Here is an 18,866-nt window from a genome sequence, read left to right on the forward strand (position 1 = left end):
TCAGGTGCGGCGACGAGCGGGAAGGAGCAGAGGCGGCGCGATAACGAGGCGAGTGGCCGCGCGCGCGAGATGCATTCCAGATGGACAATGACGCCGCGACGTCTGTAACAGCCGTCGCTGACGTCGCCGTCACCGCGTATCGCCGTCACATCATCGTCCATCGTCGTTGTTTGTCACGCGAGTCGTCCACCACCACCACCACCACCATCGCCGCCGCCGCGATCACGCGCGTCGACGGTGTATCGACGAGTGTCGCGCGGGTTATGACGCGCCGCGCCGCTTAGGGACGCTTCTCCAAGGGCGCGTACCGAAACCGCCGGCGAGTCCGGAGAGGAGTGCGTGAAGTCGTGCGTGCGTGCGTGCGTGCGTGCGTGCGTACGTGATGGAGACCGACCCGGCCGCCGAGTCCTGGTCGTCGGGCCCGGCGACGGGTGAGAGATCGTCCTGCCTGGAGGCGTCGATGCCGCGAAAATTCCGCGACGGGACCCGCTGCGCGGGGACCGTCAGCCTGAATTGGGCGATGTGCGCCCTCTGCCTGGTCAGCCTCACCGTGTCCGGCGTGCTCTTCTACCGCGAGCTCAGCCTGGAGTCCAGGATCGCCAATCTGGAGGCCCGCTGCCAGCGCGTCCAGGAGTCCTCGCCGGATGTCCTTGTGCAGAGGCTGAAGCGGGAGGTGCAGGAGCAGCTGCAGCAGCAACGGCTCGCGCCAGCTGAGCCTGGTGCCCTTTTCAGGCCCAAACGCGAACTCTCCGAGTGCAACTGTCCACCAGGTGAGTCCCTGCAGAAAATCATTCGAACGTCTTGAGACACGCGTTGATACCTCGTTGACAGAGTTGACGTTTTGCTGACAGCACGGTCGTCATGGCATCGACGATTCGACGCGATCGGAAATGCTTGTTATTTCTCGATGAGCGCAATTACGTATGTAATCATGAAATTTCGATTGCTACACTCTGTGAATTATACAGCGTGTAACCTACAAGTCATTGCGAATTTATGGTCAGTGCTCCAATAAGCGAGACAGTCGCGTCCAGTTCTTAATCCATCGGATTATTCCTTGAAAATGATTACGAATATACATATACGCGTATATTCATAGAATTCCGCAATTGTGGTACCATGGATTGCACAAGGTATTACGAAATGCAATTTACATGCAATTTATAAATTGCAAATTCACTTCATGTGATTACAATTGCCCGTCGAATTTCACGCATCATTTACCCGAAAATCGTTATAATACATATTAGAAAGCAACTAATTTTTAATAATATGCACATTGCATATATATAAATGCCAAGAAATATATGATCGTTAAATCAGAAACTATTTCCTCGCGAAAATAATTATGACTATTCACAGAGTACGGAGTTTAAAAGATATGCAAATTATTATAATGTCTTTATTCGAAAACGCTCAGTGACGATTGGTCATGCCAATTAACCTGTCAGTAAAGTGTCAATCCAAGGCCAGTTGCGTTGTGTGCGGATAATTTACGGCACAACTCCAGAATTGTGGAAGCGTCCGTAAAATACGAGGCTGTCGTTGTTCCGCCGAACTTAAATGTGCTGGAACGAATCCTTTTCCCTAACGTATTACCGGCAAGTTCTAAGGATTCTTCCGAACACGAGGAACCTTTATAATCATTAGTTTGATTTTCGTGCGGAAACTCCGCAAAAGGAACAGTCACGTTCTGAGTTTGTGGTTAATTGCCGATGAAATGGCATAATCTTGTCGATCGTAAGGACAAGTTAAAGAAAGCGTGTAGGCGTAAATAAATCCGTTACGTTTCCCAGCCATTTGATACCTCTTTCAGTCGCAACATATGTTACCACATATACTCGCGCGATAAACAAATTAATATTGGCGGAATTGCAAGATTTTTACGTTTCGTGCAGTTTTCTCTTTGACTGCAATTCAGGAATATGTATGAAGCAAGTTTGAAGGAGAAAAACATTACTAGCACACTCTCATTCGAGCGCGAGACTATGCTTGGTTATCAAATTGCAAAACGCGGAAATCGAAAGGGAGACATACTCTGAAAATACTTGGAGAAGTACCATGATCTCTCAACATCGTGCGTTTACATTTTCGTCGCAACGCTCGTAATTCCCCGTTGGCTGCTCGACATTCGCGCAAAGCGCGTCGCGCCTTCCGTTTGAAACTCCATCCTGTCTAGTGATTCTCCGCAAATTTCCGTTTCCGCACTTCCCGCGGCTCGTTTTTCTTGATTTTCATTCACAAGATAAAACGAGATGAGAAAAGAGGAAAAGGGGCAAAGAAACGCGAAAGGGACGGCTGCAGTCGCAAGCTGAGTGTCTCGCGACACCATAAAATGCAGAAAAAATATTTGCTACGAGAAGGTCGCGGTGGTGATTGCTAAATCTTGTTCCTGGCGATAGGTTGGTTTCGGGATTAAGCCCTCTCGTGTCATTCGGGTCGGGTGTCGAGCGACTGTCGTCGTGCACTTTGAAATGAATACGATGACAACGACGAGGACAGGGCGCACCTTCTTGGTGCTCTTATCTCGCTCGTCGGCATTCCATTAGCAAGTCGAAGATCGCGGCACGGAGATACGTCTCATGATCATCGTCGATCATCGTCAATCGACTAATGAATACACGGCCGACGAGAAGGGGGACCGTTTGCGTGCCGACTCGGGGTGAAATCGACGTGGCTTTGTGCGCGAGGCTTCTTCCTGTCATTAAGACAGATGCGCGATTGCCTCATTGTAGCTTTCATCAAGTCGCACTCGTCATGGCTCAATAGCTGTTACGGTGATCGCGCTGTGTACTCGTGTCACGATGATCTCGCATATATGTTGTTAAATGCGAGAGAATACTAGAGCGATAAAAAGGTGCTGCGCCTGCAAATGCCTGTTTGTTTGGCTTTATATGTAAATGTAACTGCGTTTATTTTTTACTACATACATAAATCGTTTACGTTTTGACAATGTTTTCGTATGTTACTGACGTTTGACGGCAACACGCAAAGTTTAATGCACAAATAAATGCTGAAATAAAAGACTGCACGAATTTTTATCATTTGTTAATATCGAAGTGCGCGGAGGTACGTACGTGTAAATATACGGTGAAATCTAAAACGGAGCGTATTTTTGAATGCAGGTATTTTTCATAGAAACGCTTGATTTGACGAAAGTAAACACGAGAAGAAATATTTCGCAATTTAATCAGCTCTTCGTGCGAGAGCGATCGCTTTACGACGAACGGGCTTTACTGAAAACGGGAAGAAAATCCTTGCGTTTTAGAGCCGAAACTTGCAACTATCGCGAAACTATCAAATTCGCCGAGCGAAGCGAACTTACGAGCAATAAACGCAACTTCGTCCTTTCGCGCTTCCCCCGTGTTTGCGTGAAGCGAGTCATGTATATAGCCCGCGCATCATTAAGAGCCACTTTAAACATAGCGATGCAATTCACTGTCCTTCACGAAATCGCGATTTTCCAAGCGCGCGCTGGGAAATATCGACCCCCCTTTCATACGCAGCCGCGCACGAAAAGGCATCCGCAGGAGCAGGTAGCTCGCTAATTGCAATAATTACTCCATTGTCGGACGCCGAGTCCGAGGTAGAAACTATTTTCCGGCGTAGTACGGCTGGGACGGAAACGGAAGCGCCGTACACGAGGGAAGCGCCGGATTAATTCTGCGCTTCGTTCCTGCTAGCAACCCGTCCGCTCATCCGCTCGCCCGCTCGCCCGCTCGCCCATCGCTATCTCGCCGACTCCTCGCCTTTTTTTTGTTTTTTCTTCCTTTCTTTTTTTGTTAGGTCGGTAGCCGTACCTTTCCCTTATCGCGCGTCCTCGGCGCGACAAGCAACAAAGGGAAAGAGAGGAAGAGAGAGAGAGAGAGAGAAGTTCTCCGGCTCCCGTGACTCTCGTGGCGTCCCGAAATTGAGACGTGCGAGCTGACGCACTGGCATCATAAATCTTTGCCCTCCCTCGTAGTGAGGGCGGCCCGGTATCTATACCGCGTCCCTCGCGTGCGTCAACCCTCCTGCCCCTTCTGGTCCCGGTCGACTTTGTCTACGTACGAACTTGCACGAGTAGAAGTCCGCTTGGGCAACCGCGAATTCCGACGTGCGGACGAAATCACCGAACTTTCGACGGGGTCGAATCGGGGGAAATAAAATCTCCACGAGCACGGAGATTTATTTATGACGTTTCACTCGTGCGAGAGCGGTACGCTGACCGCGGCGTAAAGTTAGCCGAAACGCGAGCGTTTTATCATTAGAGATTTTCCTGGCGCGCAATGCGATTTAGTTTGTGTAAAATGGCGCGCGAAATTACGCGGAAATACTGTTATTGAAGTTTCATCATGCCGGATGACCGAATGATTATGCCGCTGAAATACCGCGATCGCTTGCGAACCGTGAACGTTATGTAACGTGAAATGTAACGGCGAGCGCCATTAACTGTCCTAATACGCGGCTTCGATTTTATATGACGACAGTAATAGTCGGCAAAGCCCGAACTTTCGCGGACTGAGCTTTTTCGGAAGCGCACTTATCGTCGATTCCACTCCACGTTGTCGACCGTTTACCTACTACGCTATCACAAGGCGGACGCGGTAATGCGATTGGCCGTGTGACAAACGATCCGTGGTCGGACCATCGCGATCAAATTGTCAGGGCGAATGGGGCGAATGGAGCGAATGGAGGAAAGACGTATCCCCGTGGAAAGGACACGTCGGTAAGAAACGACGCGCTACCGAACGACGCCACATACTTTTCGTTATATCCGGACGTTTTTCCACGCCTCGGGGAAACCGATGGACGTCCAAGGAGGCTTCGCATCTCTCCCTCGGTTCGCCACGGTGGTACGCATAGTCGGAGGGGATTTCTGCCGTTAATTCGCTCCATTTGAAATCAAATCGAAAGCTATTCCGCAGATAGATTACCTTCGTATGTAGCTCGCACGCTCGAAAGAACGTTGAATGGAAGGGAATAGGATCGTTAGAACAAACAGCGTGACGCTTTGTCCTGCTCGATGCAGAGATGGAGCGATCTTGTTGCATTTCTTGGAACAAAGCAGAGGATTTAAATCTTGCTCTTCGAATTTATCGTGAACGAAGAGTATTTGTTAAATCCAGGTCACGTAACTTTTTCCCGTTAAAAATCGATTTGATCAATTAAGAGAAGTAGTATCGACGTACGCTTAAGAAATTGAAGTGAAAGGCAGGTTTGTGTGAATACAGTAATCCTTCTGAGAATCAGTCAAGAGAAGTTTCCATTCTACGTGAAAGTATTGATGGCTATTAAATTTAATGCATTGCTGACGTAATCGAATGCCAATCTTCTCTGTTTTTCACTTCTACTTTCGCAGCATTTTAATTTCTGATATTAAACATTTTATAAACGACTGTCACGTTAAAATTGCACGAACGTAAAACGATCCAAGTGGAGTTTGAAGAAGAAAGATTCCAAAAACAATTTTCTATCGACATCGTCAAAATTTTAATCGCTTGTAAGAAAAAGCCATCAATATCTTATTATTAAACAGCCGTCCTCGCTCACCCTCCGATATCCAAAGTTTAATCGAGATGTGCGATTTCTGGAATATCATAAATGTATTCACAAAGGCAAGCTGGTACATTTCGAATGTCGTAATTCCTCGTAATGTATACATGTTACGTAATAGATGCGTGGTACCATGCGTGTGTCACGGATAAAGTGAAGCGAGGGAATCTACGGGGTTGTACGTGGAAAGATCAAGGTCGATTAGCCGATAGCTCGTTCTCGGATGTCCCAGGAAATTGATGGCCGTTCGCAAACTACGTCGATGAAACGCCTACTCCAGTTCATGCATGCACTTTCAGCCTCTCTCTCTTTACCTCTCTCTCTCTCTCTCTCTCTCTCTGTCTCTTCCTCTCTCCCCACTTTCAACCAAATTGCCATCTATCTCGGTAGATGCACGGGAAGGTAGAGAATGATGCATTGTCCCAACGGTGTACAGGTAGCGTGCGCCACAACCAGCCACTAGGAATATGGACGTCTTCCTGCAGCTTACCCTAATAGAAATTAAACTTGCAGTATCTCTCGCTGACCGGAGGTCTTCGAACCGTTTATCATAGAAAACGTGACGTGAAATTATGGTTCCTTGAGGGAAGCAGCGGAGGCAGCGCGAGAAAACTCTTCTCCATTGTATCTATGCCTGGGAGATACGGACGTACAGTGAAGTTGTAAAATCGTTGGGTAAATAAAACGAGTACTCGGTATGTAATTACTTGAAACAGGTGCAGCATTACAATGACAAACGATGAAACGGCTCGCCAACTTTCGCAGCGGCCGATATAAATTATCGTCCTTCGATGAAGTCGGAGTCGATTTTTTTTCTCAACAAGAAAATGCACGATTTACAGTTCTCGAATTAAAAGCGATCACTGAATTAAACTTCTTTCGAGGGAGAAGAATGGATAGCGCGCACTTATCCCTCGATTGCATTCAGACCATTACTTCACCTCGCCGGAATCTTAAATTTTGCGGCTTAATTGGAAAGACTTTCCGCGTCGTGGATTAAATGACATTTTTCCGTGGAGAAGAATTTTACTCAAAATTGATCAGAGAGAATTCGTGATGGGAGCCGAGAGGAGGAATGTCGATAGTCGCACAACCCTGTTCACCTTCGTATTTTACGTAAATATGTCGCGATGCCGCGCATGGCAGCCGGAGGTACGTATCGCCCCTCGTACCCTGCGAAGAAAGCGTCTCACCCCCCTCGAAGAATGGATGCGCGCATGAACGTGCACTGTGTGCGGATCACCGTCGCGGCGCGCCGCGACGGTAAGGAAGCGCAGTGAGGACGCGGGGTCGACTTTCGAAAAATTGATGAGCTCCGGCAACTTCCGTCGTGGAGAGGCGGGGACGTTTCCTTCCGCCTGGATGCGGATAAGCGACCCGTCGTGTGGCCGTTTAGAGCCAAATTGCCGACTACCACTACCGGAAGTACATTTCGCGTCGCGGTAAGGATAGAGGCACTGTATATGTATACGTACGCTCACGTGGATGGAGGATTATGGGGGGCAGAGCTACGGAGTGCGTCGAGAAACTTTTAATGTTATATGTCAGCGCAGGGTTTATAATGCGCGTCGCTCCTGCCGGAAGTACCATGCTCTTTCGTAAAATTCCTCGGCCATCGATTATTGAAGTTTATGCGGTATAGGAAACTACCGGTACTATACATAGAAAATTTGAATTGTATTCATGGAAACTGACGCAATCTCAGGACAATCGTAAAAGTTAACTAAAAAGTTAAAATCTAACGTTAAACGCGAGTAAAGTTAATTGATGGTGACTTGTATTCGCGATTGCAAACTCTTGTTTATTCGTTGTGTAATTTTGTGTCGTTCTTTTTGAAACTTCTTTCTTCTCTTTTCTAGTATTTGTAATGTTACCATTGCAAAAGAAACTAGAAAAGATGGTTGTATCGTATTAGCTTTTTCCTGGCCAAATTGCACTGTAGTTTCTAACCGAGTTTTGCTTCTACCACAGAGTTTATAGTTGTTCGACATTAGCTTTTATTTTTCCGTACATGTCGCTCGTGTCTCTCGTGTCCTCTCTTGCGCTTCACGTCCATAAAGAAATCGTCTGTGCATTTATCTCGTTTTATTTATTCGAGGAACGTTGTTCGGGGAAAAAGCTCGGGGGAATAAGTGGCACGTACTTGCATGTTATGCATGACACGATACTCGAACGAACTTTACAATTTGCGGACTTGTTTCTTGCTTACGTTGCGAACTCTCCGCATCGTGATCGAATTACCGTCACCTTTAATCCGCAATGAGCTCGGCGATGCTGCTAGGCGAGGTGACACGTCGCGGTGGGAAACCTTCTATCGGCGGAACTGCAACAAATTGAATTCCGCGTTTGGCAACGCGAGAGCGGTATGTACGTTGGCTTGCGAAAGTTGGCGCGCGTCGGCAGACGGGTTGACGCGATTTACGATTGGCACACGTGTGTCAGAGCCGACTGGAAGTTTACGCCGACGCTCGCACCATCCAACGAAACTTATTACTACCCCCGATCGCCCGCGCACATCCAAAGGCTACCCTTGTTTTGCGAGAGTTCCGGGCGTACATTGCTTTTACCGGCACCCTTGCTTTCCTTTTTTCGCTGACGTTCCTGGCCGAAACGTGTCCGAGTTCGAAGGTCGCGATCGATTCGCAAGCGGGGTGTGTCTCTCCCGCGAGCTTGCACCACACATCGATAGATTTACGAGTCATCGTTAACTATTTGGATGATGAGAAACAAACGCTGTCTCTTTGAAATATACTAGCAGAAGGCTCGCAGTCGAATTGCGCGGATGAGGCGTCTCTAATGTGTGAAATAGCGAAATTAAAGATTTTTATTGCGACAGTTAGAGATGTGATAGTATTGCGACATGATCGATTGTTCGAGTCTTTCGAAGATAGTGATTGACGGCAAATAAAGAAGAAAGAAAGAAAGAACTCTATTTTATCGCATTTTATCGTTTCAATTTCTCGAGAGATTTTAGACGAAACTTTTTTTCTCGTTTAATTTCAAATATCATGGAACAGCAATTATACTTACTGATATATTTAAAAATTAAAAACTTGTATCTGACATTGCTCTGCGAGCTAAAAAAAGCCTTAAAACCTATATGTAAGAATATTGTTTTTTACTGTCACATATTTTTTAAGATACCTTGTGATTAGTTATGCTAGAAGAGAAACTACAGAGGTGCCTATATGGCAGAGAAAAATGCGGTAATTGGATGGTGGATATGTCAAAGCGTATGTCAGTTTGAGAATATGCTTCTGTAGCTGGCGTGTACAGATGGATGGGCTTTTACCGAATTAACAGTCCCGATAAATTCCAGAGTGAACGATAAATAACACTCCGAATCGTTCGACGCGACGAGCAAATTCCTGCTGCAACGTGGAATTCGTCTCCGAACCGATTGGTACTACCGTTTCTCGTATCGACAACTCCGGTTAACGGACGGCCTCCGATTAACCCGGCTCCGGTTAACTAATGACATCATTGGAAACGAGCTCCCGTTTCTCCTTCCGTCCATTCCGCGGATCCCGCCGGGATTTTACGACGGCTGCACGCGAGTCGGTGAAAGAAATAATATATGTGCGTCAAGAATTTTACGATTGCAATTAATTTTAATACCACGCCGCGCTGCACCTCGCATGCATGCCTCTCTCTCTCGTTACAGAAACACGTGGAAGCTTCGTACCTTATCGCTTTGTACCTTATCGCTTTGTACAATTATTTCAAACGCGCCGTTCTTGTTTGAACAACGCTACCGCCATCCAAATATACGTATAAAATCCATGACCAAAACTGGGTCGAAATCGACTCAGCGAACGAAACTCCAATATCTGTTATTACTGAAGTTCTACTCGCGACAGTTATAAATGCGGCATAAAGTCAGAAAATAGTTCGTGTATGATATTGTACATGTTTTGAATGCAACGTTTATTTTAAATATAATCATATTTATCATACAATTGCATTTATATTTATTTGAGACATTTATGAAATAAATTTGTGTATGACTTCCACGAAAATTGTATAAAAATCAAACATGAGTTTTTTCGAAAATGTAAAGATTAATTTCGTTGCTATATAACATAAAAGTCGTCATACATTTGCTGTTTGCAAGTTCAACACGATGCATTGCTATCATCTTTTCCAATTAATCTTCTACACACGTGAGGCATCTAATTTTTTGTATTTCTATTTATTTATATCCGTCTAATTATTTTAATAATGTTACTGAAATATTTTTAGATTATAATGCAACTTGGTTTACTTGGTTTGAAATTTACAAAGACTTGCTATTTGGAAGAGAATGTATATATTTCGAGAATTAAATAAAAAAAAATTAAAGTTCAACTTTGACCGATCGCTCGGGGAATAAGAAGTGCTGCATCAACTGGAACATCTCTTAAACTATTCAGTGAGCTAAGTTCGGAATGACCTACTTTATGTTAACAGTGCAATTTTTACTACAATGAGATGAGTTTCTTGATCTTTTATACTCAATTTGATAATAGAATTATCCAGATAATAGTTAAATCGTTATAAAACTTTATTATTTTATATACATCTCGGAAGAAATATATAGAAATATAGAAAATAATACTCCGTAAATTTATAACGAATACTTTATAAAAAATACAAAAAAGAATATAAAGATACATTCTTATATTTATTACAATGATAAAGAATGTATTTTGAAAGTTCATAAAAATATAGATAATTAAAGCTAGAATTAAAGTATTGGTTTCGCTCCCAGGTTATACTTGACCTATTAAACATAACTTTATATTATCTTAATACTGTATATCTATAATTATATCAACTATATTTCATTTTTCTTCATTAAATATCTGATGGTACATCTCATACATTATTTCATCAGGTATACGCCACTACGAGATAAATGGTACTGCGAATTCTAAAGGAGAATAGAGACTATCTATACAAGTGCGAATCATACTTCAGCTAACTAAATGTAAATCATATGCGCATGACAATGTACATCGTAACGTAACTTGCACACATTCCGCATTTATCTGGAGAATAAATTGCGTTTAACCATACGGTTAATGCCACGCTGTGTCTCGACTAGCTCGTATGCGAGTTTCCGTGTGTGTCTTCTCCGCGCCTACGGCATCGTGTAAGAATAAAGATCATGACAATGGCAAACGAAAGGTTAACAAGCTCTCCTCCACCTCCTCCTCTCTCTCTCTCTCTTTCTCATAATTCGATGAACGAGGATTTTCCATCATTTTCCAAACTGTCGACGACTCCGGTTAACCTGTTCGTTAGTTCGTTAGTTGATTCCGACCGTTCTGTGTGCGCCGTTGCTCTTTTGGCTTACAAGCGGGTTTAAACCGAGCCCGCGTGGCCTCGATTGAACCGCGCTTCTCCATTGGGTCAGTTTGAGGTCGACCGTCGTTCGCCAGGATGCACTTGCTGTGATTCCGTTCGCGCATTACAAAGGGACAGACCTGCTCGTGTTCTTACCGCGAGAGTGGCAAGGAAGGGTGTGGGAAAATGTGCGACATTGCTGTGCGGCAAAGGAAAGGGTCGTAATGCGGTTGTAGGACGGACTGCGAAAATCGAAGGATTGATAGTAACGATGTACTCTCGACATCGGGTTCGAAGTCGATCGTCTCCTCGGCGAGTGTTGGATCGATCGCCGTCCTTACCTCGCCGCTTCTTGATCATCGACTTTACACGCGGAAAACTCCCGAGGCTAAAATTCAATTACAGTCACGTGCAGTTACGTTTGCCGAAGCTTAATTCGTCAAGCCACTCTGCCCTCGGCGTCGAATCGTTCCTTGATGCATCCATTATTCAGAAAAATCGATTACATTTCCATCGCCAATACACCCCGAACTTTTACGAGATCCACCCTTTATACCTGGTACACCTACCCCACGGAGAAGATAGGGCAAACGGGGAATAAGAAGGCGGCAGGGAGAGAGAGAGGGAGAGAGTAGCTGGGAGGAAATACTTGGCTCGGAAGTCGTTGAATTTGCATGAATCGCGGCCGGTCGTTACGTTTCAATGCCCGCTTGCCTTCCGCTTGCTTAAATGTCGTTTAATTAGTCGGAACGACTGAGGGGTGACGGTATTCGCGTGCAGACGGTACTCATCGGTACTCGCAAGAGCCGCGAACAGGAGTGGTCCATCGCGGATGCAAGCAGTATGCGTGTCCGCGGGGTGAGCGCGCGTCTCTAACGACAATTATGCCACCGCTCGAGCCGATCGGCAGGATCGGTGAGCGGCACGTGCTAACAAGATATCTGACTCGTTTCGCGAACACCGGATAAGAGGAGCACGTAATGAATCCAATAGTATTCGCTCTGCAATTTTCCGCGCGACATTATGCAACGCGCAACTCTTCCGCTTTTTTATCTATAAATTACATTTACATATTCAGGAACAGCATTTCTGATGTCTTTACGTCTTTTTACGTGCGAGTGTGTATTATATAATATTAGGTGTGTGCCAAAGTTTTAGTTTTTTTCCAACGCTCTGATGTAATTATTTAAATTTAAAAAAGGATTGGAATTTCTTCACACATCTAATATATAATAATTAGAATCTTATATTGTTTTTAATATTATATGTTTTATCCGCGTTTTTTAATGTCTTTGCAAAATTTGATATTTTTCCAAAAATATAGGTAGATCCTAATCACAGTATATCCTAAAAATATATGTAATTGATGTATCATACATTTAGAGTTACACGTGATTTTCCTATGGATAGCTATTATTCAAAGTACATAATTGATGTACCGAATGATTTTCTAATTAACCTAAAATTAAGCTGTTTCTATCTGGGCGAAAGCTTTCAGCGATATACAGATTAATTTTTAATGACTTTGCAATTAATCATAAACAGAGTTAAAACGCGCTATTCTGTATCAAATATAAAAATGATACTAATGCTTCGATATCTTCATGTTATGAAATAAAAGTGATGTTGCATCACGTTCCGCACTTGTTTATCATTGGAATGTTACGTACTATTAATTAAAACAATTCTGACGCGAACTAGAAACAGTCAATCTATCCGCGAGAAATAGATTTATTTGCTGGTTAAACGTATCCATAATTAATAATACAATTAAACCGGATTATGCGAGCTTGACTCGCGAATGACGCGAAATAAACGACCTGATAACGAAGCAAAACGGGAATTTGTCGCGATATAAACGACATTTTACCGGGATTCGGGAACTCATTTAGCCCGTAAATTTATTCTCTTTATGCGCGCTTCAAACTCGTGGCAGAACACATTTGTGTGCGAAATCGAAGAGAAATGAATCAATGCGTGTATCGCGACGTAAAATAATAATATCCGTTTGCGTGGAATTTAAATCAGGTGGTGAGAAAGAAAAGTAAAAAATGCGCTTGCCGTGTAACTACCGGCGTAATAACATTGATTAGGCGTTATGTTAGAATCCATCGAAACGAGTATGGATCCTGCGATCAAAGGACGAACGCGTATGAATTTCACAACGACGTATATGCGTGTGCATTGGCATGCATCAAGCGAGCGCGATATAATTAGAGATGAATTGCATGCGAATTTCAGCGAGGAGCATGCGTGATTACTGATGATGTTCCTCTGATCGGACACCGGGGCAGAATGTTATAAATGCATACACGGGGTGTCCCCCAGGAGGAATTTTGATTTAGTGACGCGTTATTTGCGTGCCATGAAACCGGAAAGTCAACTAGATACAAATCCGATATGCATATTTATACGTATTCCATATAAGTTGCGCGCAGAATTATCATTTTCAAGATTTAGGTGTGGAAAAGTTGATGTTTTATTACAAAGACAGGTATTACAAATGGCAGTGGAAGCTAATAGCGAAACTGGTTTTCCCTCCGGTTTATTTTTACCACACGTGCGTGCACGTTGTAGAGCAGACATAACTGGAATTCGGGAGTCAATCACGCAATGCGCGCAATCGAGTTTTAACCTGGCGCAAAGCGAGCCGCAGCGAAAATCGGTCTGTCGCTACGGAATCGCGCAATCAATAAGGTAATGAATCGCGCGCTGTACTTGACGACGCAATAGCTGATGCCCTTTCACGAAAGCGATAATGACGCATCGATGATATTTGTCGGGTACTCTCGTTAATTGCGGCGCGATATCGATCGTATAAAATATAACGTGTACCAGAATCACCAAAATTATTTGCGATAGAATCTTGATAAAGAAACCTTAAATGTTGTTGCGTCACAATTGATCCTAAAAGTGATAATAAAAATCAAGTCTGAATATAGATAAGATTCTATTCTTTTAATTTCCAAGATATTAATATAGAGACTAAAAATTAAAAGAAATTAATTGAAGCATTTTTTTAGAAGAGAGTAATTTTTTCCAACTACTTTTCATAAATTTTTAGAAAAAAATACGTTTAGTTTGATCAAAATCTCTTGTTGTGCAAGAGAAAAGGTGACAATTCTCGAACACCCAGTAGAGATGTAATGTGATACCGATGCGTTGTTTTGCGGTTTATAAAATCGCACGGTGCGTGAACATTATCGCGCATGACAGTCAAATCAGAGTTTAACCAGTGCGGTCACTCTCATGAGCGGTATTTGTCGTTAATTCCGGTGCAGCAATTAGCTCATTTATGACGGCCGCGTATGAAAGCCGAGGCGTAATCGTTCGAGTTACTCGCGGCCAGCGCGTTGTCTCGTGGACCCCTCCAGTGAATGCGTCACTGCCAATTGGGATCTTCCTGACCTTACTAAAGTCAATGCAAGAGTGTGTTTAAAGTCTAAACGATGGCGTAACACACGGTCGCCGGATGTTCTTTGATCCACAAATTGTTTGAATCTAATTTGAGGAGGAGTATATACGTGACGCGTGAGCGTACCTCTGTTTTGCGGAAATGTTCCACATAAAGTCATTTAACCATCTACATTCTACAAAAACAATGTACAGCTAGAGCTAACTGACGGAGAAATTTTATTACCGCTGCTACAACCGTTGTTGATGCTTCCACGGCGAAACGATCCGAAATTTGTTCGCTTCGCGTACTCGCGCTCGCGCCGCCGGCCGTCCCAAAACAATCGTTATTCTTCCGTGTCCGAGAATTGTGCAATTCAGCATCGAAACCCGAGATATACAGGGAGACGTCTCGATTCACTAGAATGGCTGAATCCAAAAGCTCAGCAAATTTCAGCGGCGCGAATTATTATCGGGGTCGGGGAGACAAATGCTTCCTTCGAGCCGCGTTTCCTCTGGTCGGGCGGTATCTAGACGGGCTATCTTTCCACTGTCGGGTAACGCAACCCCGAAGGCATAACAGTTTCCTCGGCGCGATAACGACGAGACGAGACGAGACGGGACGAAGAGAGATGCGGGTCCTGAGGATACACACGATGTTGCGAGCGCTGACAGGACCTAGCGTGCAACAGACCGTCCGTGCAATCGCGCGCTATTCATCGATCATCAGGGACGGCGGATCGTTTCTATGGCTACGCCTCAATCGATCGATCGACCGTTCGACTGGCTATTATACGCATGCCGCGAATCCGTTTCGCGCGCCACGACTATTCCTTCGGGTCTATCAGTGTGGGCGGTGGTGCGATGTCTCGAATGGTATTTAGTACCACAATAAGTGAATGAGCAAAGCATCGAAAAAGTAAAACTGTAGTTTTTCGCGCAGAAAATCAATGTTTTTGCATAATATCTTTGATTATTTTAGAATATAAAATTTGTTGGATATATATTCTTTTATACTTGAAAATTCGTCTCGATTTTTCTATTCGGTTTTTCAGATATTCTGATGGTTAATTTTTACAAAAGTAACTGTATATGTTAAAGCTCGCTTGAATACAATTGTGCAAAATAAGATTTTGTTGTCAATTTGTCAATGTTTTTTAATTTATAAAGATCGTATCTCAAGACTCCGGAACAGCCTGCCGTTTCTATATTAAGAATAAATTTGCTCTAAATTGTGGTCGAGGTGCACGAAGGAAAGCGTAATAAATCTGAGACACTTTGTGTGTCGCTTACATGTGATATAACTTATGCGTATAACCAGTGGTCGTTATGCAAATCGTACGTTGGACAACTTGACTCTTGCGGTTTACGGTAATATATCGCGCAAATGTAATTAGAAATTAAGCGTAGCAGCGGTTGCCATAAAATATTTACCGATGCAAGCACGTCGCAAAACTGTAGAACGAGATAATACGTCTTATTGCATTGCGTGGAAAGGCAGCTCGATTGTTGCCCGATAGCAGAGCCCGAGAACTATTATGATAATTCGAAATCTGAAATAGCGAGATAAGATAGACATCTCGGTGTGCCGTAATCAATTAATTCGCGTTCTGCAAAGAGTCGCTGAAAGCAAATAACGTGCCGCCGCGCATTTCATCATAGCTTCATGCAAAACCGTGATTTGGTTCGCGGCCGTTTCTCGCGTGACTCGCGTGGTTCAGACCCGGCTCTTTCTACGCGAACGCTAACATCGTGTAATTTGAAACTTAAACTCGCAATTTACCGATAAGCGTCACGAGTGCCGAGCCCAATTAAATTGCATATTACAAAAATTTACCGGGCTGCAGCAAATCGAGCCGTTTCGTTCAATCAAGTTGGCTGTACCTTATACTCTTGTTAATTGTAATAGTATTGTTATAAAATTCTATCACGGATTGCAGCAACCCCTCATGCTTAGATGGAAAACGTAAACCTAGTAGTTAATTCGTACTAATCATCTTGAAGATTATGGCTTAAATCCCGGATCTGTGTTCGCGCTGATAAGCAAGACCTAACTAATCTCAAGTTACGTAGAGGATCTGGACTTTGATCCGAATTAATCTGTAAAACTACCCGGAGAACTTCTTACTCATTATTAACTTGACGTGTACGATAAACAGCAAGACGAATCCGAAACTTTGTTCTCTCCGCTCGACGAGTACACAGTAAGGATACTTGCGAATATATTTAGGAAGTACTTCGCGAGCTGTGTTTGCGAGGATAAAAATCAAAACGAACCGTGGCCCGTACTGGCGGCATCATTTCATCAAAATTCCTCTCGCGATGATTGTCGTAGTCACGGTCATTGTTCAGCGAGGCTCGGTTTCCCGGCAGCTGTAGCTCGCGAAATGCATATCTCGATACTGAGAGGGATGCGCGGCTACCACATTGGCATGCAGAACGCACACACAGACGCGCGCTTAGGTATGACGTGCATGTTGTATATCTCGGGTATTGTGCATTAATACACGTCGCGATTCAGCACGGCACAATTTTGAACATGCCGCATACACGATCCCAGTACTCGAATCGCCGAGTGTCAACCTGTGACATCGAGAGAACGAACCGCGTTACCATAAATCCTACGGCTATTCAAGACTGCACTTATCGCTGTGAACTCTCTCCTCAATCTAAATTTTAGCTTTCGATCTCTTAATCAAAATTACATGGACACGTAGAATCTAAAAACGCGCTTGTCGGGGTTACATATTTCAATTTATGGTAGTGCAATATTCGTTTCGATCCTCTTCGGAGCCTCTTCAGCGGATATTACACTACTTTATATTAAGTGATTGAAATATATGCGTCGACATTTAGATTGTACTTTTCCATATTACTTTGATTGATTGGAATGGAACGCGTTTAATTAGTAATCTCAATCTCTTATTTTTTTGTTTAATAACAAAGGAAGTAAACTGGAGAACGGACGAAGCTGAGAATACGCGCGTAAATTGAAAGATCGTGATGTTAAATTTTGTGAAATTGTTTTTCGAAAGATAAAAATTTAATTTACTTATAGATTTTTGTCAGTTTTTTTATTAACTGAGCGAAAGTAATATTAACGGCGGGATGCATATATTTTATCTACACTGTGTTGGTTTTATATTAACTGGAGCGACGACCTGCAAAAGAACAAAGCAACGGCAATATTCTACCCTCATGGGTTGGAGTTAATGGTAAAGTAATCCTACGCGACACACCCTTATTTTAAACACACCCTTTCTTCGAGGGGTTTTAACCCTTCGGGGCATAATGCTCTGTTTTATGCCAGCTTACTTTCAGTTATATCCATTCGTCTGTTTTGCTGTACAAAATGACTGATATTTTGAAATGGAAATGAACAAACAGAAGGCCATTTAATTTGTTAAATAGTTGTAGGAGGTGACAGAATAATTAAATACTAATAGTTGTGTATCAAATGACAGAGTAATTAAAATTAAATTCATTACGTTAATTTAATTATTATATAGTTGTTGATGATAATTAATTTCTATGCACGTGAATATTAAATGTTTAGTTATGAAGTTTATATGATATGCATTTACGTACTAGATAATATTATTATTGAATTATGTTTGAAATAGATATTATAGACTTGAAATAGAGATGTACCAGAAATATATATTTTTTAATATAATAAAACAGAAGAAATTAGACATGAGACATTATCTTTAAAGTAAAAACTTATTTCTAAAAAACGTTTACAAAATTATAAAATATACAACAAAGCAATAATTCTTTTAAGTAAAGCTAATTCAATAGTAGATGCAAATAGTTGAATATTTTTATTTAAAAAATCTTATTAATTCTAATTACGGGATCTTGATTGGCAGAATTATACTATTCATACAAGATAAAATTTTCAAAGTCCGTAGTATACTTAATATTAAACGCGCGATATACCTATAATTAAGAATCGACATTCATACGTGCTAAGCGATGGCGGATTTCCTACAGTTTTCGAGATGGGATATTCCACAAACTGCACCTTATCTCACCGATATAACATCACCGTCTAACCCCCTATTCCCGATTTAGCCGCGTATCCCCCGTCGTCACTCGCTCGACAGGTATTCGAGCGTATCTGCGTGCACCATCGTTTATTATGCATCCCAACCGGTTGACATCGCGATGTTGTTACACGCTTATATCGCCCGTCGAATAAATTTACGGACGAATGATGACTCATCATCGGACGCGCGAATAATACGGCTACCTGAGCAGCGGCGTCGCACCGACGCCTGCGCGTCGTCGCGTGTTCGACGGCGTATCACGATCGGCGTCGTACATCCACATGAACTAACGACAAATTTGCATGACCAGATTTCGACGCCCGACGTCCAGCTCGCGTTCGAAGCGATCGCTGACGAACCCGAAGCGCAAAGTCGAATCGCGTTTGCGACGAGTGAGTGAGCGAGCATGCTTGCCGGAAAACGCGTCGCCGGTAGTCTCGTCGATATATATTAGAGCACGACACGTCGCTACCGGGACGATAAAACGAGGAAGATTTACGATCGCGTGTGGAGTTGGTACATATTTCACTTTGATTGCCCAGCGAAAATAAAGCGTCC

At 43.3% G+C, this 18,866-nt stretch overlaps 1 protein-coding gene across 10 annotated transcripts in view; it reads left to right on the forward strand.

The window, feature by feature from the left end:
- The first annotated feature begins 352 nt into the window (after positions 1 to 352).
- LOC105277711 (collagen alpha chain CG42342) overlaps positions 353 to 18,866 on the forward strand; it is a 135,110-nt gene continuing 116,596 nt past the window's right edge. For all 10 annotated transcript variants that reach the window (XM_011336286.3, XM_011336285.3, XM_011336287.3 and 7 more), the window contains exon 1: positions 353 to 770. In XM_011336286.3, the coding sequence (XP_011334588.1) occupies positions 383 to 770 (388 nt within the window). In that variant the 5' untranslated portion in view covers positions 353 to 382. The remainder of the gene's footprint in view (positions 771 to 18,866) is intronic.

The sequence above is a fragment of the Ooceraea biroi genome, chromosome 7, assembly GCF_003672135.1.
Source record: "Ooceraea biroi isolate clonal line C1 chromosome 7, Obir_v5.4, whole genome shotgun sequence".
Lineage (NCBI taxonomy): Eukaryota > Metazoa > Arthropoda > Insecta > Hymenoptera > Formicidae > Ooceraea > Ooceraea biroi.